This window comes from Tupaia chinensis, unplaced genomic scaffold (assembly GCF_000334495.1).
Source record: "Tupaia chinensis unplaced genomic scaffold, TupChi_1.0 Scaffold000075_1, whole genome shotgun sequence".
Classification (NCBI taxonomy): domain Eukaryota; kingdom Metazoa; phylum Chordata; class Mammalia; order Scandentia; family Tupaiidae; genus Tupaia; species Tupaia belangeri.
In genome coordinates, this window is record NW_006159535.1 from 1,320,085 (window position 1) to 1,337,208 (window position 17,124).

At 40.4% G+C, this 17,124-nt stretch overlaps 1 protein-coding gene across 1 annotated transcript in view; it reads left to right on the forward strand.

Moving 5' to 3' along the window:
• The window catches only part of SYNE2 (spectrin repeat containing nuclear envelope protein 2), a 339,863-nt gene that overhangs the window by 164,900 nt on the left and 157,839 nt on the right, over nt 1–17,124 (forward strand). The window contains exons 57-60 of the mRNA XM_006142397.3: nt 2,076–2,261; nt 4,875–4,997; nt 8,849–9,031; nt 14,128–14,259. Of these exons, the coding sequence (XP_006142459.1) occupies nt 2,076–2,261; nt 4,875–4,997; nt 8,849–9,031; nt 14,128–14,259 (624 nt within the window). The remainder of the gene's footprint in view (nt 1–2,075; nt 2,262–4,874; nt 4,998–8,848; nt 9,032–14,127; nt 14,260–17,124) is intronic.

A 17,124-nucleotide genomic window follows, 5' to 3' on the forward strand; every position in this document is an offset into this window, starting at 1 on the left:
ATATTTCTCTAAAAAATAATGATTTTGAGAATTTATGCATGTCATTATTTGTCATTTGTGTACTCCCTTTGTGAAGTGTCTGTTCAATTTTGTTTTGCCAATTTTTAAATTGTGTTGTTTTTCTTATTATGGAGTTGTAAGAATTACTTATAAAACATCCTGAAAATTTACTCTTTCGTCACATGTGATTTACAAATATTTTTTCCAGTCTATTGCTAGTCTTTTTATTCTTTTTTTAAAGTTTTTGCTATAGGGTATGTGCACTTACCAGAGCGTGACAAGAGAGAAAGTGGGAACTCACCTCCCCAGGGGTTATGGCCATGCTGCAATCCCTTCTCCTCCACTCTCCTTTCAGGATTTCAGGCACACACTCAAACTGTGAAGCTGGCCCTGTGGGATCCAGCACCTTAACCTCCACACCACCTGCTGGCCCTATCTTTTCATTCTCTTAATACTGTCTTGCAGATAGCAAATATTAATTTGATGAAGTCCAGTTTATCAGTATTTTCTTTTATGTGCTATATGTAAAAAAAATCTTTAACTCCAAATCACAGATTTTCTTATATGTTTTCTTCCAGAAACTCAATAGTTTTAACTCCATCAGGTCTGTGATCCATTTCATGTTTATTATATGTGGTGTGAATCAAGGTTCAAGGTTCCCTTTTTTCCCATAGTCACAGCCAAATGTTCCAGCACCATTTATTAAAGACTCTCACCATCGGGTTACTTTGGAACGTGTTGAAAATCAATTGACTTCATCCCTGTGGGTCTGTTTCTGGGTGCACTCTTCTCTGTTAATCTATGTGTCTATTCGGTAAACAATATGAGTCTTGAGTACTAGAGCTTTATAGTAAGTCCTTATAATCAGGTAGTATGTGTTCTACAATGTTGTCCTTTTTCTTTCTTTTTCCTTTTTAGTTTTTTGTTATAGGGTACATATGCTTGCTGGAGAGAGATACAGAGAGAATGGGGAAGTGAGAAATCACCTCCCAGGGGGATGGCCATGCTGCAATCCTTTCTCCTCCAATTTCCTCTCAGGATTCTGGGCACTCATGCACATGTGTCTGGTATGATTTTCAGGCTGCCAGGCCTGGGACTTAAACCATGGTTGGGCATGTTGGAGTAAATCAACAAAGCCCCTTAACCACCATGCCACCTGCTGGCCCCAACTTTGTTTTCTTTCAAATTTATTTTGGCTCATAGGTCTTTTGAATTTTCATGTCAATGTTAGAATCAGCTTGTCAGTTTCTATATAGAGGTCCATTGGAAAGTCTAGTGGAATTTTTATTGAGATTGTATTAAATCTGTAAATCAATTTAGGGGAGAATTACCATCTTAGCTTTATTGACTGTTCAATCCAGGAACATGATATATATCTCTGTTTTGTTCATCTCTGATTTCTCTCAGCATTTTTTGTAGTTTTCAGTGTACAGGTCTTACATGTGTCTTGTTAAATTTATTCCTAAGTATTAATGTTTTTCGATGCTATCACAAATGGTATTTTATTGGTTTTTAAGTTTTGCTTTTCTTAACCAATTCAAATATGAGCAATATATAATTCTGAAGAACCTAATTAATTTTGGAGACTTACGATGAGAATTCTAGTTGCATAAGTAAATTGTGCTTTTTATATCAATTATTTTCTATGGAATTATCTGAAGACAACAATAGCAGGCAGAACATTTCCAGAGGTGTCTGAGATGTTTTGAAATCTGAAATTTGAAAGTTAATGCATGTTTGCAAGGTGCTCATTATGACTAACAAGGTGCTTCTCTCATCTGCAACATTCAGGAATTCCAAGAGTTTTAGAAGCTCTCTGGTAGGAACTGGGGAGGAAGCCTAAATACCTATCTTTGTCGTTAGAGCACAATATCATAGGTACATACACTAAGATCATCTACTGCCCTTGACAATAGAGAGTGTTCAATGTTTTCATCATGAAAATGACTAGAGTTTGAAATATTGAGACAAATTGAAATTTTATCTGATTTAAACGTGTCCTCTTATTTCAGTGTCCTGATGTTTCTCTGTTTTACTCTTTCTCTGTCTCTTTTTCCCTTTGTTTCTCTATGTAGATGGCTTTGGAAGATTCAGAACAGAAGCACAATCTCTTACATTCAGTCTTCACGGATCTGGAAGACCTGTCAATAATTTTTGAAACAGATGATTTGACACAATCCATACAAGAGTTAAGTAATCAAGTAACAGCTTTACAACAAAAAATAATGGAAACCCTTCCACAGGTTCAGCGAATGGCTGATGTAAGTTTATACCATAAATGCGTAATCACTTACTTTTAATTTATATTTTATTTGATAAATTAGTGTTATACTAATCACTTCCTAATTATATGGCGATGTATGAGTTGGCAAATTTTTTATTTGTGTTCTTATTTCTTGAATTATGTTTTCCTTCACCTCGTCACCTGTAGCAGAACTACAACAGAAGGCTCGTCCATACTCTCAACTCGAGATGGGCTAGTTAGATGAAGGATCGTGATCAGATAAGCTCCGTGTTCCCTCTTTGTCAAAGACGACATACATGTTGCAATACTGTCGATTTAAAAGAACTGACTAGGAAAGAGGGAATTAAAACAGATCACCCCTCAAGTCTTCATTCACCAATAGCACATATTTAATTAGGGGCTACTGTTTGTAGCCACTGGATTTTAAAATAATTTTATCTTTGCTTGAAATAGATAAGGCATTTATGTAAGGGCAGAGTCACATAATAAAGGCAAATGAGTTGTTTTTTTTTAAAGACGGTTAGTTCTTAATTATTTATCTTGTTTCTCAGTTGCATGACCTATGCTGCACTATTGTAATTCTAGGTAATAATTACTATTTTTAAGTTGCTAGAAAGCATGCGCACTCAGAGAGTCAGAGAAAGAGGTAGAGGGAGAAAATCCGCCCACCAGGATGCAATCTCTGCCCTTCCATTTCTCTGTCTTATGATTTGTCATACATGTACACATGTCTGACGTGGTTTTTTAAGCTGCCGGGGCCAGGATTCAGAGCTTGGCTGACCATGTGGGATCCAGCTTGCTTAACTGTTAGGCTACAGGGCTGGCCCAATAATTATTTATGTTTGAAAAAAAAACATTTGCTGGAGGTCATGTGTGCTTGCTGAAAAGGGGACTCCAAAGCACCCCCATGGTCACACAACAATCCCCCGTTTCTCTTTTCTGGATATTGGGCACATTTGCCCATGCACCTGGCATGGTTTTCAAGCCTCTGGATCTGGGACTCAAATGGCCCAGTTGACCATGTGGGATACAGCTGCCTTAATCACCGTGCAACAAGCTATCCCTCTGCCCCCCAGTAATTATTAAAGTAAGTATTCTTGGTTACTGAAGCTTATTGCAAAGTTTTAAAATGCTTCTATAATTTTTAATGGAAATTTCCCTAAGTGCACTATATAATTTTATGTACCTTCTTAAACAGTAGGTGCAGAAAGTAATTTCAATGTAATTAAACTCTTCTTCATAATTTAGTGATATCACTATAAACAGTTACTATATTTACTATTTCATCTGTTTCAGGCTTATGAAATTTTATTTGTCCTGGGGCTGGCAGGTGCCATGGTGGTTAAGGGCTCTGGACTCCCACATGGCTGACCACAGTTCAAATTCCAGACCTGGTGGCTTGCTTTCTCATTTTCTCTCTCTCTCTCTCTTTTTCCCTCTCTCGCTTTGTCCCTCTCTGTCAAATTAAAATAAATAAATTAAGTTAAATAATTCTTTGAAAAATAAATAAATAAATAAAGTTTAATTTGTCCTTAGAATGAATGGCTCCAAGTTGCTGTAATTTGAAACCCTCAGACAGTTTCTATGGCATTTTAAAAAAAACTTCTTTATTAGCTATGTGTTCCTGTTGCTACAGTGCATTTGCATTAAACGCTAAAATTTGAGTCTGAAGACTTTTCTTCTGTAGTGTTTCTACCTACTTTGATACGTAGGTTTTGCAGCACATATCTTAACTTATTTTTGCAGCATTTCTTCCTTAAAGTTATTGCCAGGTTCTGGACATTGACATTGGTGAAACAATAACCACTGGACAAATAAGCTATTCTTTAAATTTATCTGAGTAGGTTATAAAGTAATTCAGTGACACTCTGCTTGTTAGAAGTTGGGAAGAACATCCTGTCAATTTTTCAGATCCTGTGTGTTAGTTTCTCAAGGGTGACTTTATCATTTTATTTAAAGTGGGAATTTCTAGAATGCCAGAGCCACCTATGTTAAGTATTTAAACACATTCCACAAGAGAAACACTTTGAAGATGATTGAGAGGTTATTTAAAAATATGGATGCAGTAGCCAGCAGGTGGTGTGCAGGTTAGGGCACTGGGTCCCACATGACTGACTGCCTGGCCTGAGTCCTGGACCCGGTGACCTGAGAAATTTGCCAGCACTGTGCTTGTGTGTGTGCCCAACATCCCAAGAGAAGAATGGAGAAGGCCATGGCCATCCCTCCTAGGGTGATTTCTCACTTTCCCTCTCTGCTGTGAGTGCATGAGCCCTATGGCAAAAAAAAAAAAAAAAAAAAAAAAACACAAAAAATCTAACAACAACAACAAATTGGATATATGCTACCTTGGTTCTTTTTCAGAGTGTAAGTAATTAAAAATGGTCCCATTGCTGATCTTTAGTAAGGTTTAAGCAGTGCTTTGTAGTGTGGTATGCCATCAATGGAATCACATTTTTATTAAAAACAGTGACCACTACCTGTTTAGCACTTGGTTGATTTTTAAGAAATATAAGTGACAAACATTCTTTGATTAAATATGAGAGTAGCATTAATGATAATAATTCTGTTTTATAGATTATTAATGTACAGTGTATATTGCATGAGCATGTTATTGTTTCTGAAATTCTAGGATGTTGTTGCTATTGAATCGGAAGTAAAATTAGTGGAGAAAAGAGTTTCAAAAATCAAAGCCATCCTCTTATCAAAAGAAATATTTGATTTTTCACCTGAAGAGCACCTTAAGCATGGGGAGGTAAGCATGGATCATTAATAAAAGTATTTTCTCATAACACTTATTATGTCTTTTTAAAAATATGCAGTAAGGAAATCTGAGGTCCTGGTGTGTTCGGGGACCAAGGCGATGAAAGTTATGCTCTCAACTTCATCTTCTAGACTCCCGAAACACTCAGACAAAAAGCCATTTTAAATCTGAGATGTGTCCTGGCATGTTCAGGGACCAAGGCAACTAAAGCTGTGCTCTAAACCTCATCTTCTAGACCCCCAAAACACTCAGACAAGGACAAGGGTCACTGAAGTCTTCAACACTTATTGAACCTCCTGAGCTGTTAATAGGTTCAGCAATTTCTTAAAATGTTTTTTCTTCTTGTCTGTTTGTTTCTTTAAATTAAAACAAACTTTTCTCTCTTCTTGAATCGTCTGGAATTGGAAAATATTTTGGAGTATTCTTATTTTGTGGCAGAATGGTTATTTGCATAAGTTCAATAATACCTGTTGCCTTGAATCAGAAATTGGAAATACTCGTTATTGGACAGGGCTCTGACTGGAATGTCATATCTGACGATTAAACCAGAAAACTTTGGAGCTAAGGTAGATCTCAAGTAAGCCAACAGAAGCTCTTGGAAAGATGGCCTGGCACTATAAACAGTTCTGCCTGGCAGAGAGGATTAGAGAAGCTATATGAAAGAATTCATACCATAAAATAACCTGGACTTTTCCAGCCCAGCATTGTAATCAGTAGAGACTGCTAATTAGCAGCCACAACCAGAGGGTTATCCTGAGGAAGACTTTGAAGGAAGAACAAGAGACCGATCTTTGCTAGCAGATGGTATATCACAGAATATTTGGTAGGCAGGGCTGGATTGAGAAGGTTTATGTGTGACTTGTATACTGAGTGTTTGCCTTTCAATAGTTTGAGTAGTTGACATGTAATTATTTTCTCAGAAATATTTAAAACCATGTTCAGGGACCAAGGCAACTAAAGCTGTGCTCTAAACCTCATCTTCTAGACCCCCAAAACACTCAGACAAGGACAAGGGTCACTGAAGTCTTCAACACTTATTGAACCTCCTGAGCTGTTAATAGGTTCAGCAATTTCTTAAAATGTTTTTTCTTCTTGTCTGTTTGTTTCTTTAAATTAAAACAAACTTTTCTCTCTTCTTGAATCGTCTGGAATTGGAAAATATTTTGGAGTATTCTTATTTTGTGGCAGAATGGTTATTTGCATAAGTTCAATAATACCTGTTGCCTTGAATCAGAAATTGGAAATACTCGTTATTGGACAGGGCTCTGACTGGAATGTCATATCTGACGATTAAACCAGAAAACTTTGGAGCTAAGGTAGATCTCAAGTAAGCCAACAGAAGCTCTTGGAAAGATGGCCTGGCACTATAAACAGTTCTGCCTGGCAGAGAGGATTAGAGAAGCTATATGAAAGAATTCATACCATAAAATAACCTGGACTTTTCCAGCCCAGCATTGTAATCAGTAGAGACTGCTAATTAGCAGCCACAACCAGAGGGTTATCCTGAGGAAGACTTTGAAGGAAGAACAAGAGACCGATCTTTGCTAGCAGATGGTATATCACAGAATATTTGGTAGGCAGGGCTGGATTGAGAAGGTTTATGTGTGACTTGTATACTGAGTGTTTGCCTTTCAATAGTTTGAGTAGTTGACATGTAATTATTTTCTCAGAAATATTTAAAACCATCCTGTCTCTGTTGTTATAGAGTTAAAAACAAAGTATAATAAATATTTTGATATCTTTAAAATTAGTGTTTTGAGATTTTGAAAGTTTTTTTTATTAACTGTCAACTATGGAGTATGAGCAAAAAATTTTTGATATGTAAATATTTGTGGGGAAATGTAAACATAAATAAATAAATGATAAAAAATAAAGTAAAAACAAAACAAAACAAAACAAAAACATGTAATAAGGGGCCAGCAGGTAGTATAGTAGTTAAGGCTCTAGACTCCCACATGGCCAACCACAGTTCAAATCTCAGGCCCAGTGAGTTGGAACTCACACCGGGTACATGTGCATGCAGGCCTAAAATCTCAAATCAAATGGAGAAGAGAGAGTGGTGTGGGCATCACCCTGAGTAGTGATTTCTCACTTTCTCTCTATGTATAGCTCTCTCTTTGGTGAGCACACACACCCTATGGCAAAAATCTTTTTAAAATATAATAATAAGATAGGGTAAAAAGTATATAGGCTTACTAGAATAATAGCAAAGTAAGGTTGAAAACTAAATATGCGAGAATGTACATTGACTTTAAATCCTGTTCATGGTACTACTTGGGTAAAGATATTTTTCCTATCAGTTAAATTTTCATGTACATTTTTGCCGTCAAGAGCTTCAAATCCAAGAGCTTCAACACTGAAATCAGGCTAAACTGGGTTCCTGCTCCAGCCATGCTGTCTACTGGTTATGTGATTTTGAGTTACTAGTTAATGTTTCTTGGACTCTTTTTCGTAACTGTACATTGGCCAGTTCTAATGTATAGGGAGTGCCTAGCACAGCAACTGGGACATATTATACAGCAAGTAAGCATGTGTTTTTGCTTCATGTAATGATTGAAAGCATGTGCCTTGGGATCAGGCAGGCCTGGGTTCTAATCCCAGCCCTGCCCATTATAATCTGATCTCACCTAAGTCCTGTAACTTCTGGAAACCCAATTTCCTTATGTATGAATGAACATTAGAAGATGGACCTAAGTGAAATGATGCATACAAAGTACTTAGTAGAGTGAATATTATTGTCTTCTAATGTGTTGTTTTTGTATATCCATATTTCTATGGATCAGATGTTATTAAACAAGATGTAATTATACTCCTCAGACTCATGAAATTTGAAATTTGGTTGGACAATTCTGTCATTCAGTATACCTTTTTTTGGGGGGGGAGAGGGCCTTTTATAAGAATGTGTTAAAAAGTTCACAGATAAATGGAATTAATGTACTGGTGTTACTTTGGTGCAAAACAAATTTTGAAATCCATGCATAGTTTCATTTTCCATAAACGTAGAAATCTTGATGTGTCAGTATGTACTGGGTGTAGTTGTGATAAAAATAGGTGCAGGGGGCCAGCAAGTGGCATGGTGGTTAAGAAGCTGGATTCCCACATGGCCGACTATGGTTTGAATCCTGGACCTAGTGGCTTGCTTTCTCGCTTTCTCTCTGGTGAACACATATGTTCCATACCAAATTAAATAATTATAATTATAATAATATATAAGTCTTAAAAAATAACAATTTGCAGTACATGCCCTTACATATCCCTGCCCCGTGACAATATACACTGCAAAACAACAGTTCTAGATAGAGTGGGGAGGAGAGAAGGAAGGAATGGGTTGTCCAAATGCATAACTTAGGCTGGCTGCTGGCTGGCTACCCTTGCCCCCAGCTATACTTTCCTGAGAACTTTATCAGATCACAAATGATGCAGTAGTTCTTGTCTATCTTTGAGGATGTATTTTAAAAATGAAACTTCAGGGACCAGCAGTTAGCATAATGGCTATGGCGCTGAACTCCCATGTAGTCGACCGCGGTTCGAGTCCCAGACCCAGTGGCTTAAACTCACGCCGGGCACATGTGCGTGCATGCCCAAGATCCTGAGAGGAGAATGGAGGAGAAGGGATTGCAGTGTGACCATCCCCCTGGGAGGTGATTTCTCGCTTTCTGTCTCTTTGTCTCTCTCTGTCTGGCGAGCGCATGTGCCCTATAGCAAAAACCTCTCCAAAAAAAGGAAAAAAAATGAAGCTCCAGATTAAAGACTAAATTATACAATATTTTAATTTTGACTAAACTAGCTAATTTTGTAAGAAAAAAATGTATTAATTACCATGTTTCTCTTATATACTTAAGGTCATACTTGAAAATATTCGTCCCATGAAGAAAACAATTGCTGAGATCATGTCTTACCAAGTGGAGCTGAGGCTACCCCAGACAGGAGTGAAACCTCTGCCTGTGTTTCAGCGGACAGACCAGCTTTTACGAGAATTAAAACTAATGGAGAATGTAACTCAAGAGCAAAATGAGTTAGTAAAGGTGAGCAGTGTATAATGACAGCCAACTTATTGGATGAAAATGTTCAGCAAAAGCTGATTTTGTTTACAATTTTAATTGAAATTAGCATCCAGGGTGTGGCATGTGTTAAGGATGTAATGTTTTTCTGTTCTTTCCTTGGCTCTGGATGAGGACATTAAAGCATAATCATTGTGTGTATTTTTTTTTTTTCTTGGAGAGGTTTTTGCAATAGGGTATGTCCGTTTACCAGAGAGACAGAGACAGAAAGCGAGAAATCACCCCCTGGGGGGATGGCCACGCCACAGTCCCTTCTCCTCCAATCTCCTCTCGAGATCTTGGGCACACACGCACACATGCCCAGCATGAGTTTTAGCCACCGGGTCCGGGACTCAATCCACAGTCGACTACATGGGAGTCCAGCCACATAGCCATTATGCCAACTGCTGGTCCCTTAAGTTTTTGCCTTAAAGCACGTGTGCTTGCTGGAAAGAGAGACAGAGACAATGAGAGGGAAAGTGAGAATTCACTCCCTTCGCCCCAGCGGGAATGGCCATGCTGCAGTCCCTTCTTCTGGGATCTGGGACACACACGCATTTCTTACTGGCGTGATTGTGAAACCAGAGTCCAGAACTTGAACCATGGTGAGCCACATGGAAGTCCAACAGTATTTGCTGGCCCCAGTCATGTGTGTTTAATGCCATTCTAGTTTTTCAAAACCTGCATGAGTAAAATGTTGCAGGGTGAGATTCAAACCTAAGAAGGCATTTGTAACCCCGTGAGGCCAGTAGATACATAAAGTAGCCATCAGCATATACTGTTTCCATCTTGGTCACTGCTTTGTGTTTTGGTTTTGGATTTTTAGATGGTCAAACTACTGACCACTAAGATGTTCTAGGAAACAGTGAGAGATTTTCCTCTCACAAGTTCATGAGTTCTCCATACTCCGTGTTTGGCTTTTCTTATGTCCAGCGCAGTTCGAGCTCACTCCAAAAGCTGTTTCCACAGTCTTCATAAGATTTATCCCCCGTGTGAAATCACTTAATGTTCAATTAGAGCTGAGAACTGGGGGAAGGATGTGCCCCAGGCATGGCTGGCAAGGCTTCTCACCAGCGTGGGTTCTTCCGTGCCACCTCCACAGCGCACTGTGCTAAAAGGCCTTTCCGCACACCTCACGTTTGTAAGGCTGCTCTTCCGTGTGGATCCTTCTGTGTGTGGCAGCTCTGCCTCCATGCTGGAGGCACCCGTGGTGTTTCTCCCGTGAGTGGATTCCTTCATGTTTGCTGAGATCTGAGCTCTGACCAAAGGCCTTCCAACATTCCTTACACTTGTGAGGTCGCTCCCCAGTGGGGATCCTTGCTGATTGGAGGTCTGAAGCCCCACTGAAGTCCTTTCTACACTCTGAACATCCGTATGGCCTCTCTAGTGTGTGTTCTGCCATGGATGCTTACACTGGGAGGCCTTCCCACAGTCCCTGCTCTCATTAGGCTTCTCCTTGCTGCAGGCAAAGAGCTGATGGAGTGTTGAAGCCTTTGCCACGCTGGGTGCAGTTACAGGGTTTCTCCCCATGTGGATTATCTGGTGCATAGAAAGCTGACTTCTGATCTTGATTGCTTTCCCACACTCATTATACTCAAGACATTTCTCACCAGATAGATTTCAGTCATGGAGAATTAGGCCTAAATGTCAATAGAAGATTTTCTTTTTATTTGTATTTTTGCCATGGGTGCATGTTGTCACCAGAGACAGAGAAAGAGAGAGAGAAAATGAGAAATCATTCCTCGGGGGTATGGCCACACCACAGTCCCTTCTCCTTTGTCCACCTGTTGGGATTTTGGGCATGCATGTATGTGTGCCCAGTGTGATTTTTAAGCCACCAGGATTGAGACTCGAACCATGGTTGACTGTGTGGGAGTTCTGCACCTTAATTACCATGCCACCTGCTGGCCCTGCCAACTGAAGTTTTTGCCACATTGGGCACTTTGTGGCGTTTCTGTTTGTAAGAGCTCTGTTACATGGAACATGTTTTGAGGTTTTTCTAAGTACCAACTGGCTCTTTCCTTTATGGAAGGTCACTTCCTCAGAGCCAGCTTTCTCTTCTTTCGGTTTCTCTCTATCGGGTATTTCCCACTGAGTCACTGACTTGACGTCCTGCGCACAGACTCCTCGAGCCTCAGGAACCTGGGAAACAACTTTTCGGACACTGCTGAAGCTTACCCAGCAGGCTTCTCCATTTCTAAAACCTCTTGTCCTGAACTTGCCTTCCCATCATCCTGTGCCATGTTGTTGACCCTGGGCAGGAAGAGTTCTGGGGCTTCCTGTCTGCAGATCCTGAACGCAGGGCTCTGTTCCCCGCTTCAGGTGAGAGATCAAAGGAGGCTGAGGAAATGGAAATCTCGACTCAAAACCTGGCTTCTCAGTCATAGCTGCTGTCGGCAGTGTGCTTGGCTTCCATCGTTAGTGAAGGCGGGCCGTTGAGGGGTTGGTAGAGCTCTGAAGGATCTGGGCATCAGGGTGGGGTGGGGGATACAGAGCAGCCAGCTCAGTGGTCTGGACCCTCACCTGACAAAACAAAACCCTGCTGCATCTTTTTAGGTTTTGCCATAGTGCATGTGCATTGGCTGGAGAGAGGCAGAGACAGTGAAAGGGAAAGTGAGAAATTTCCCCCTGGGGGAATGGCCATACTGCACTCCTGTCTCCTCCATTCTGCTCCTGGGATTTTGGGCATGCACACATGTGCACCCGGCGTGAGTTTCAAGCCGCCAGCCTGCTGCATCTTTTCATCCAGGCTTCTTTTTCAGTCTCCCACCACTTTTCTGGTTTCTTCCTGCTGGTCAGATCCAGTTCCCAAACAGCAAGTTGTGAAGGGGATCCTGCAGAGGTCATTCTCCCTTGGGGAAAACAGGACAGGTAGTGCCAGCCGAGGTGGCCCTGCCTCACCCACAGGGCAGCTGTTACTTGATATGATGTGATGTGTCAAAGCTGCCCTGCCCTGGATTTGGGCTTCATCAACAACATTCAGCCAGCTATGAGCTCACGTCTTGTTTCCTCGTTTTGTGTTAGTTCTTCTGTCCTCTGTAGTACTTTACCTCATTCCAGCATGGTGTATAAGTGACATATGAACATGTCTGTTGTTTACTGTGGCTCTATCCTTGCTGAAATGTAGGTGCCTAGTTTTCTCAAGGGCAGGAATTTGGGTCTGTCTTGTTCACTGTTGTATTCCCAATGGCTAAAACTGCCTGCTTTAGTAGGCTCTGGATTCAAAATGGACTGAATAGGGCCATCCATGGCATGGTGGTTAAGGCTGCTGGGGCCCACTTGTTTGAACAGTTCAAGTCCCAAACCCAATGCCTTGAGAAACATGCTGAATACCGAGGTGTTTGTTCCCAAAATCCTGAAAGGAGAGAGAGAAGAGAAGGGATTACAGCATGACCATTCCCTATGGGGGAACTGAACCCCTGGTCTTCCCATGGGTCAAGCATCCCTGGAGAAAGGTGTTAACCACTGGGCTATTGAGCCACCCTGGTTTGAATCTTCACTTATATGGACTCTCTGGTTGGGACACTAACCAACTGATATAATTTTCTAACATCCATACTCAGAAAAATATCTAACATGAAATTTACAGGATTTTTTTTAATGTCATAGAGAGAAGGAAAGAAAAAATCTGATCTCTTATTTTTTATCTTTTTAGTGTTTTATTGATCTCCTGTTAGAAAAAGAAAATAACATCCTAACTACACTTTAATTTTTCTTTTTGGAGAAGTTTTTGCTATAGGGCGTGTGTGCTCGCCAGAAAGACAGAGAAAGACAGAAAGCAAGAAATCACCCCCCAGGGGGGATGGCCACACCGCAATCCCTTCTCCTCCATTCTCCTCTTGGGATCTTGGGCACACACGCACATACTCCTGGCGTGAGTTTAAGCCACCGGGTCTGGGACTGGAACCACAGTAGGTTCCATGGGAGTCCAGCAACACAGCCATTACGCCAACTGCTGGTCCTGCTAACTGTGCTTTAAAGTGACTTCTTCACAAATATGAAAGGGAAGAGATAGAGAAGGATATTGTATTTTGGACCAAGTCAGATGTCAGACTGCTGGCAAAATTTCCCATCTTTTCGTGTTGGTAGAAATTATACATTTCAAAGCTAAGTAAGCCAGTGATGATGAAAACCATTAGTGCATGATCTGTCTCCTTTAGTTCCTACTTTAGATGTTGAAAGTGTCCTCACTGTAGAAACTAAGGCAGATACCTTCTGTGGGGAATAATGGGATGTAGTTTATTATTGAAGTCTACAGAACAGGTGTGCGTAGTGAGCATAGTTATTAATTTCTAGCCTGAAGCCAAAAGCAATGGTTAAATATTAAAGGAAATACAAGGAAGAATTCTGTACTGGCCAGAAACGTAGTTTTAAAAGGCATTTTGCTTTTGTATGAAGCATACCAATGAAGTATCTCGACATTCTTTTGAAGTTTATTTCTTGATCTTTCTTCATACTTTGGTCATATTAATGAGTCCCCCAAGAGGTCTGAGCTCTACTATCCCTTAACACTAGATTCCAGGTGCAATTCTGGATGGTTTTTGCCTCATTCTGCAAACTCAGACTGCTCTCAGACCCTCAACATCCTACTTGTAGAGTGGATATCACTGGTCCCAGGTGGTTCCCGGTCAGGATATGTCTGGACTAGGAAAATCCATCATGGTTCAAATTACATGCCCTGTTCATTCTGAATCAGTAATATTACCTGTCCACGTGGAAGGCCCCACAGAGACTAGGTATTAAAATGGAATATGTGACACCAGTAATTTCATAGAACTTGGCAACTTAATGTTAACATGCCATTAAATGCTCCCCAGAATAAACCCACTAAACTGGAAATACTTAAGGGTGAAGGTGTGTCTAATTAGACTCGTAGTCCTGGCAGGGCCAGGGTGCTCTGACATCTTGTAGAGCAAGAAGACCTTGTTCTCGCTGTCTCTGCCATTTTCTATTGACATCTGTGTGGGTGCACATTTACTGTCATCGACGGGAACTTTTGTTGTGGATAGAAAGCAGAAATCACCTGTTAATTTAGTCCTAAGGCTATGACAAAGATTTTTCTTTTGGGGGTTATTTTATAGGTGGTCATAAAACAAGCTAATGAATGCGATGAAGAAATAGAAAAATTTAAACAGATCTTAGATAACTATTCAGCCGAGTGCTCCCTTGAACATATGTCACCAGACCAAGCTGCCAACCTGCTGCAAGTACAGGTATGTTTCTGTCATTCATCCATCCATCCCTCAGTCCATTCAAGAGTCACGAAGCTTTGGGTGTTGAGACCCCTCCATTGTGGTAAGGTGATATTGCCTACTTCTGTGTTCCAGTTGAAGGTATTTTCTGTGTGTCTTTACTTTTTATTCTCATTTCATAAAATAGGTGATAATGTAATTACCATTACTTAAAAAAAGATAAAGATTGTAGCCCCTGAAATTGAATCAGAAGAAACTTTATCTGTTTGAGGAATGAGCAGTCCTAATCCCAGTTGCCCATAGCGTCGCGTGGTGCATTTTGATCTGAATTAGCTCTGGTGCCAAAGAGACTGGTACAACAGGATATTTGGACCACCTCCTTGCTAGTGTGGTGTGGGCAGGCTGGGCTTCAGAGGTCAAGACCTTGAACACGGTCATAATGAAGAGTTCCGGATATTAAGTAGTATTGCCATACGCCGTTATTAACAAGCCCCCGTGGACCCAGTTTACGATGGTTTAACACATCAACCCTCTATGGCCAGGGATGTTTTACAGCCTTTGTTTTTGAATGAGCATTTCCATGATGAAAATGTTTGATCATGTGCCAGGGATTGTGTAGAACTGATTTTTCCCCTGCTATCAGGTGGATGTAGGCAGGCAGTGAATACAGTGCTCAAAGCAAAATTACACCACATGCTAGCTGTAAGAACAGGGGAAGTTACCCAACGTCTATGGCGGGGTACAGAGGGATCCATGCCAGCACAGGTATTGAGTGGTGGAATCAGTAATGCAGATGGTATTAAAGACCCAGTATTGTAAAAATGTCCGAATTCCTAATTCCCTTTCAATTAAAAACTTTGAGACCCCAAAGAACTTTTCCTTACGTGAGTGTATATCTACTGATATAGAAAATAAACCTCAAAAGTGTAAAAACATTTGTCTAGTTTATTCTAGCATTACAATCACAAATTTTTACATATTAATAGAAATAACCTTTTTACTAAACTAATTATATTTTCCAAAACAAAAAGTAGTGATATGGGTGATACTGTTTCCCAGGTTTGTAAATCTCTTTAATATCTGGCATAACAGAGGCCAGCTACTGGGTTGTCTGAAAAGTCATGACGTCATTTTTCTACACAAAAATGCGCCATGACTTTTCTGACAACCTAACAAATTCCCATCTGTTTCTGTGTTTGGGCTATTGAGTTCTGTACTTTTGTTTGAAGCATGTAAAGACAAATCCAGCTTCTCAAAGACATGTACTTGGGAAAAGGATGATTGTTTTTATAGCCGTCTTGAGTAATTATGGACATTTTTCTCTGGAACTACACTAAAACTCAACTGGTGAAAATTATTCACAGGTTAGTTGTAAAATGGAATCTGAATCATATTAATACACTTCTCATACTCTTACATTAAAATCCATCGGTCTGTCTTACACCTTGAATGGATCTTGTAACCATCTGTGGTTTTATAACGTCATGTTTGATAATTGGAAAATGTTTCACTGGGTTATACAGTTCTCCCAAATATTAAAATATTCTGGTAATCAATATTAAACTACATTTGTTAATATTGACATATATTTTCAGAAAAAAATCTTTAACTTAGCATTTAAGTGTGTCAGTATACCTCACCAGTTTTCTTTCAAGTAAAAAGAGTGTTTCACCACAGAAACAAGTACTTTTCCTCAATCGTTGTGTTTTGGTGTGCTTTGTGCATACTTCCCATCTTGTCACACAAAATATTAAGTATATATATGTCGTGGTCTGAATGTTATTGTCCCTCCAAAAATTGACGTTGAAACTTAATCCCCAGTGCACAAGTGGCGGGAAATGTGACCTTTGGGAGCTGACTGCCTCCTGAGGGCCCCAAGCTCATGAATGAAGTCAGTGCCCATATAAATGGACAGTCTTGCAGTTGTAAACCATGCCCCAGCCTCCCAGCTCGCTAGGACCAAAGGTGCACTACCACACCCGACCTGCTTCAGGTCAGTCTGGAGTCTGAACCGGGCCTCCCATGTGGCTGTAGTATTGCACAGTGGTGCCTCACCACCTGCATCCCCATGGCTGAGCCTGTCAAGGACATTCCTAAGTGAGACTGGCATTTTATTTTTCTTAGAAGTGCTATCTTTTTTATAGTGAAGAATATAGTAGCTGCTAGTATATTTGGTATCCCTGACTTGATTCCTATTAGGAGTTAATATGGGGTTGTCAGAAAAGTGAGGACATATTTTTTCTGTGCAAAAATGCATCATGACTTTTTCGATAACCATATAGTTTTACACACCATTGCTTTCATGCCATTATCAGTACAAATAATAGCACAGTTAGAAATGTAAACAATATTTTAGTATTTTTTTTGAAAATGATCTTCGCATCATGGACGATGGCACCCCCAAAGGTCTGCAGATGTGGTTTGGAAAATGGCAGCCCTGTGTCCTACTGGGTTGCCTCTGTGTGGGGTAGCTCAGCAGACTGCTCAGGGTCTCTCCATGTCAGTGTTGCTCTGGGGAAGCCCCGCACCTCTGAAGTTTAATGTTTCTGAAAATGGAGCACAAACTACCGACAGCTCACATTTATTAATACTTCTCTTAGGAACCAGCAGGTAGGATAGTGGTTAAGGCGCTAGACTCACACATGATCTACAGCGGTTTGAGTCCCATACCTGGTGGCTTGAAACTCATGCTGGGCACATGTGCGTGTGGGCCAACATCCTGGGAGGGAATGGAGGAGAAAGGATTGTGATATGCTATTCCCCTGGGAGATGTTTTCTCGCTTTCTGTCTCTCCAGCGAGCACTCACACACTATCACAAAAATCTCTCCAAAAAACCCCAAACCAAAAACTTATCATTTCCCAAAAGCAGTCCCAGGAATTGTGAC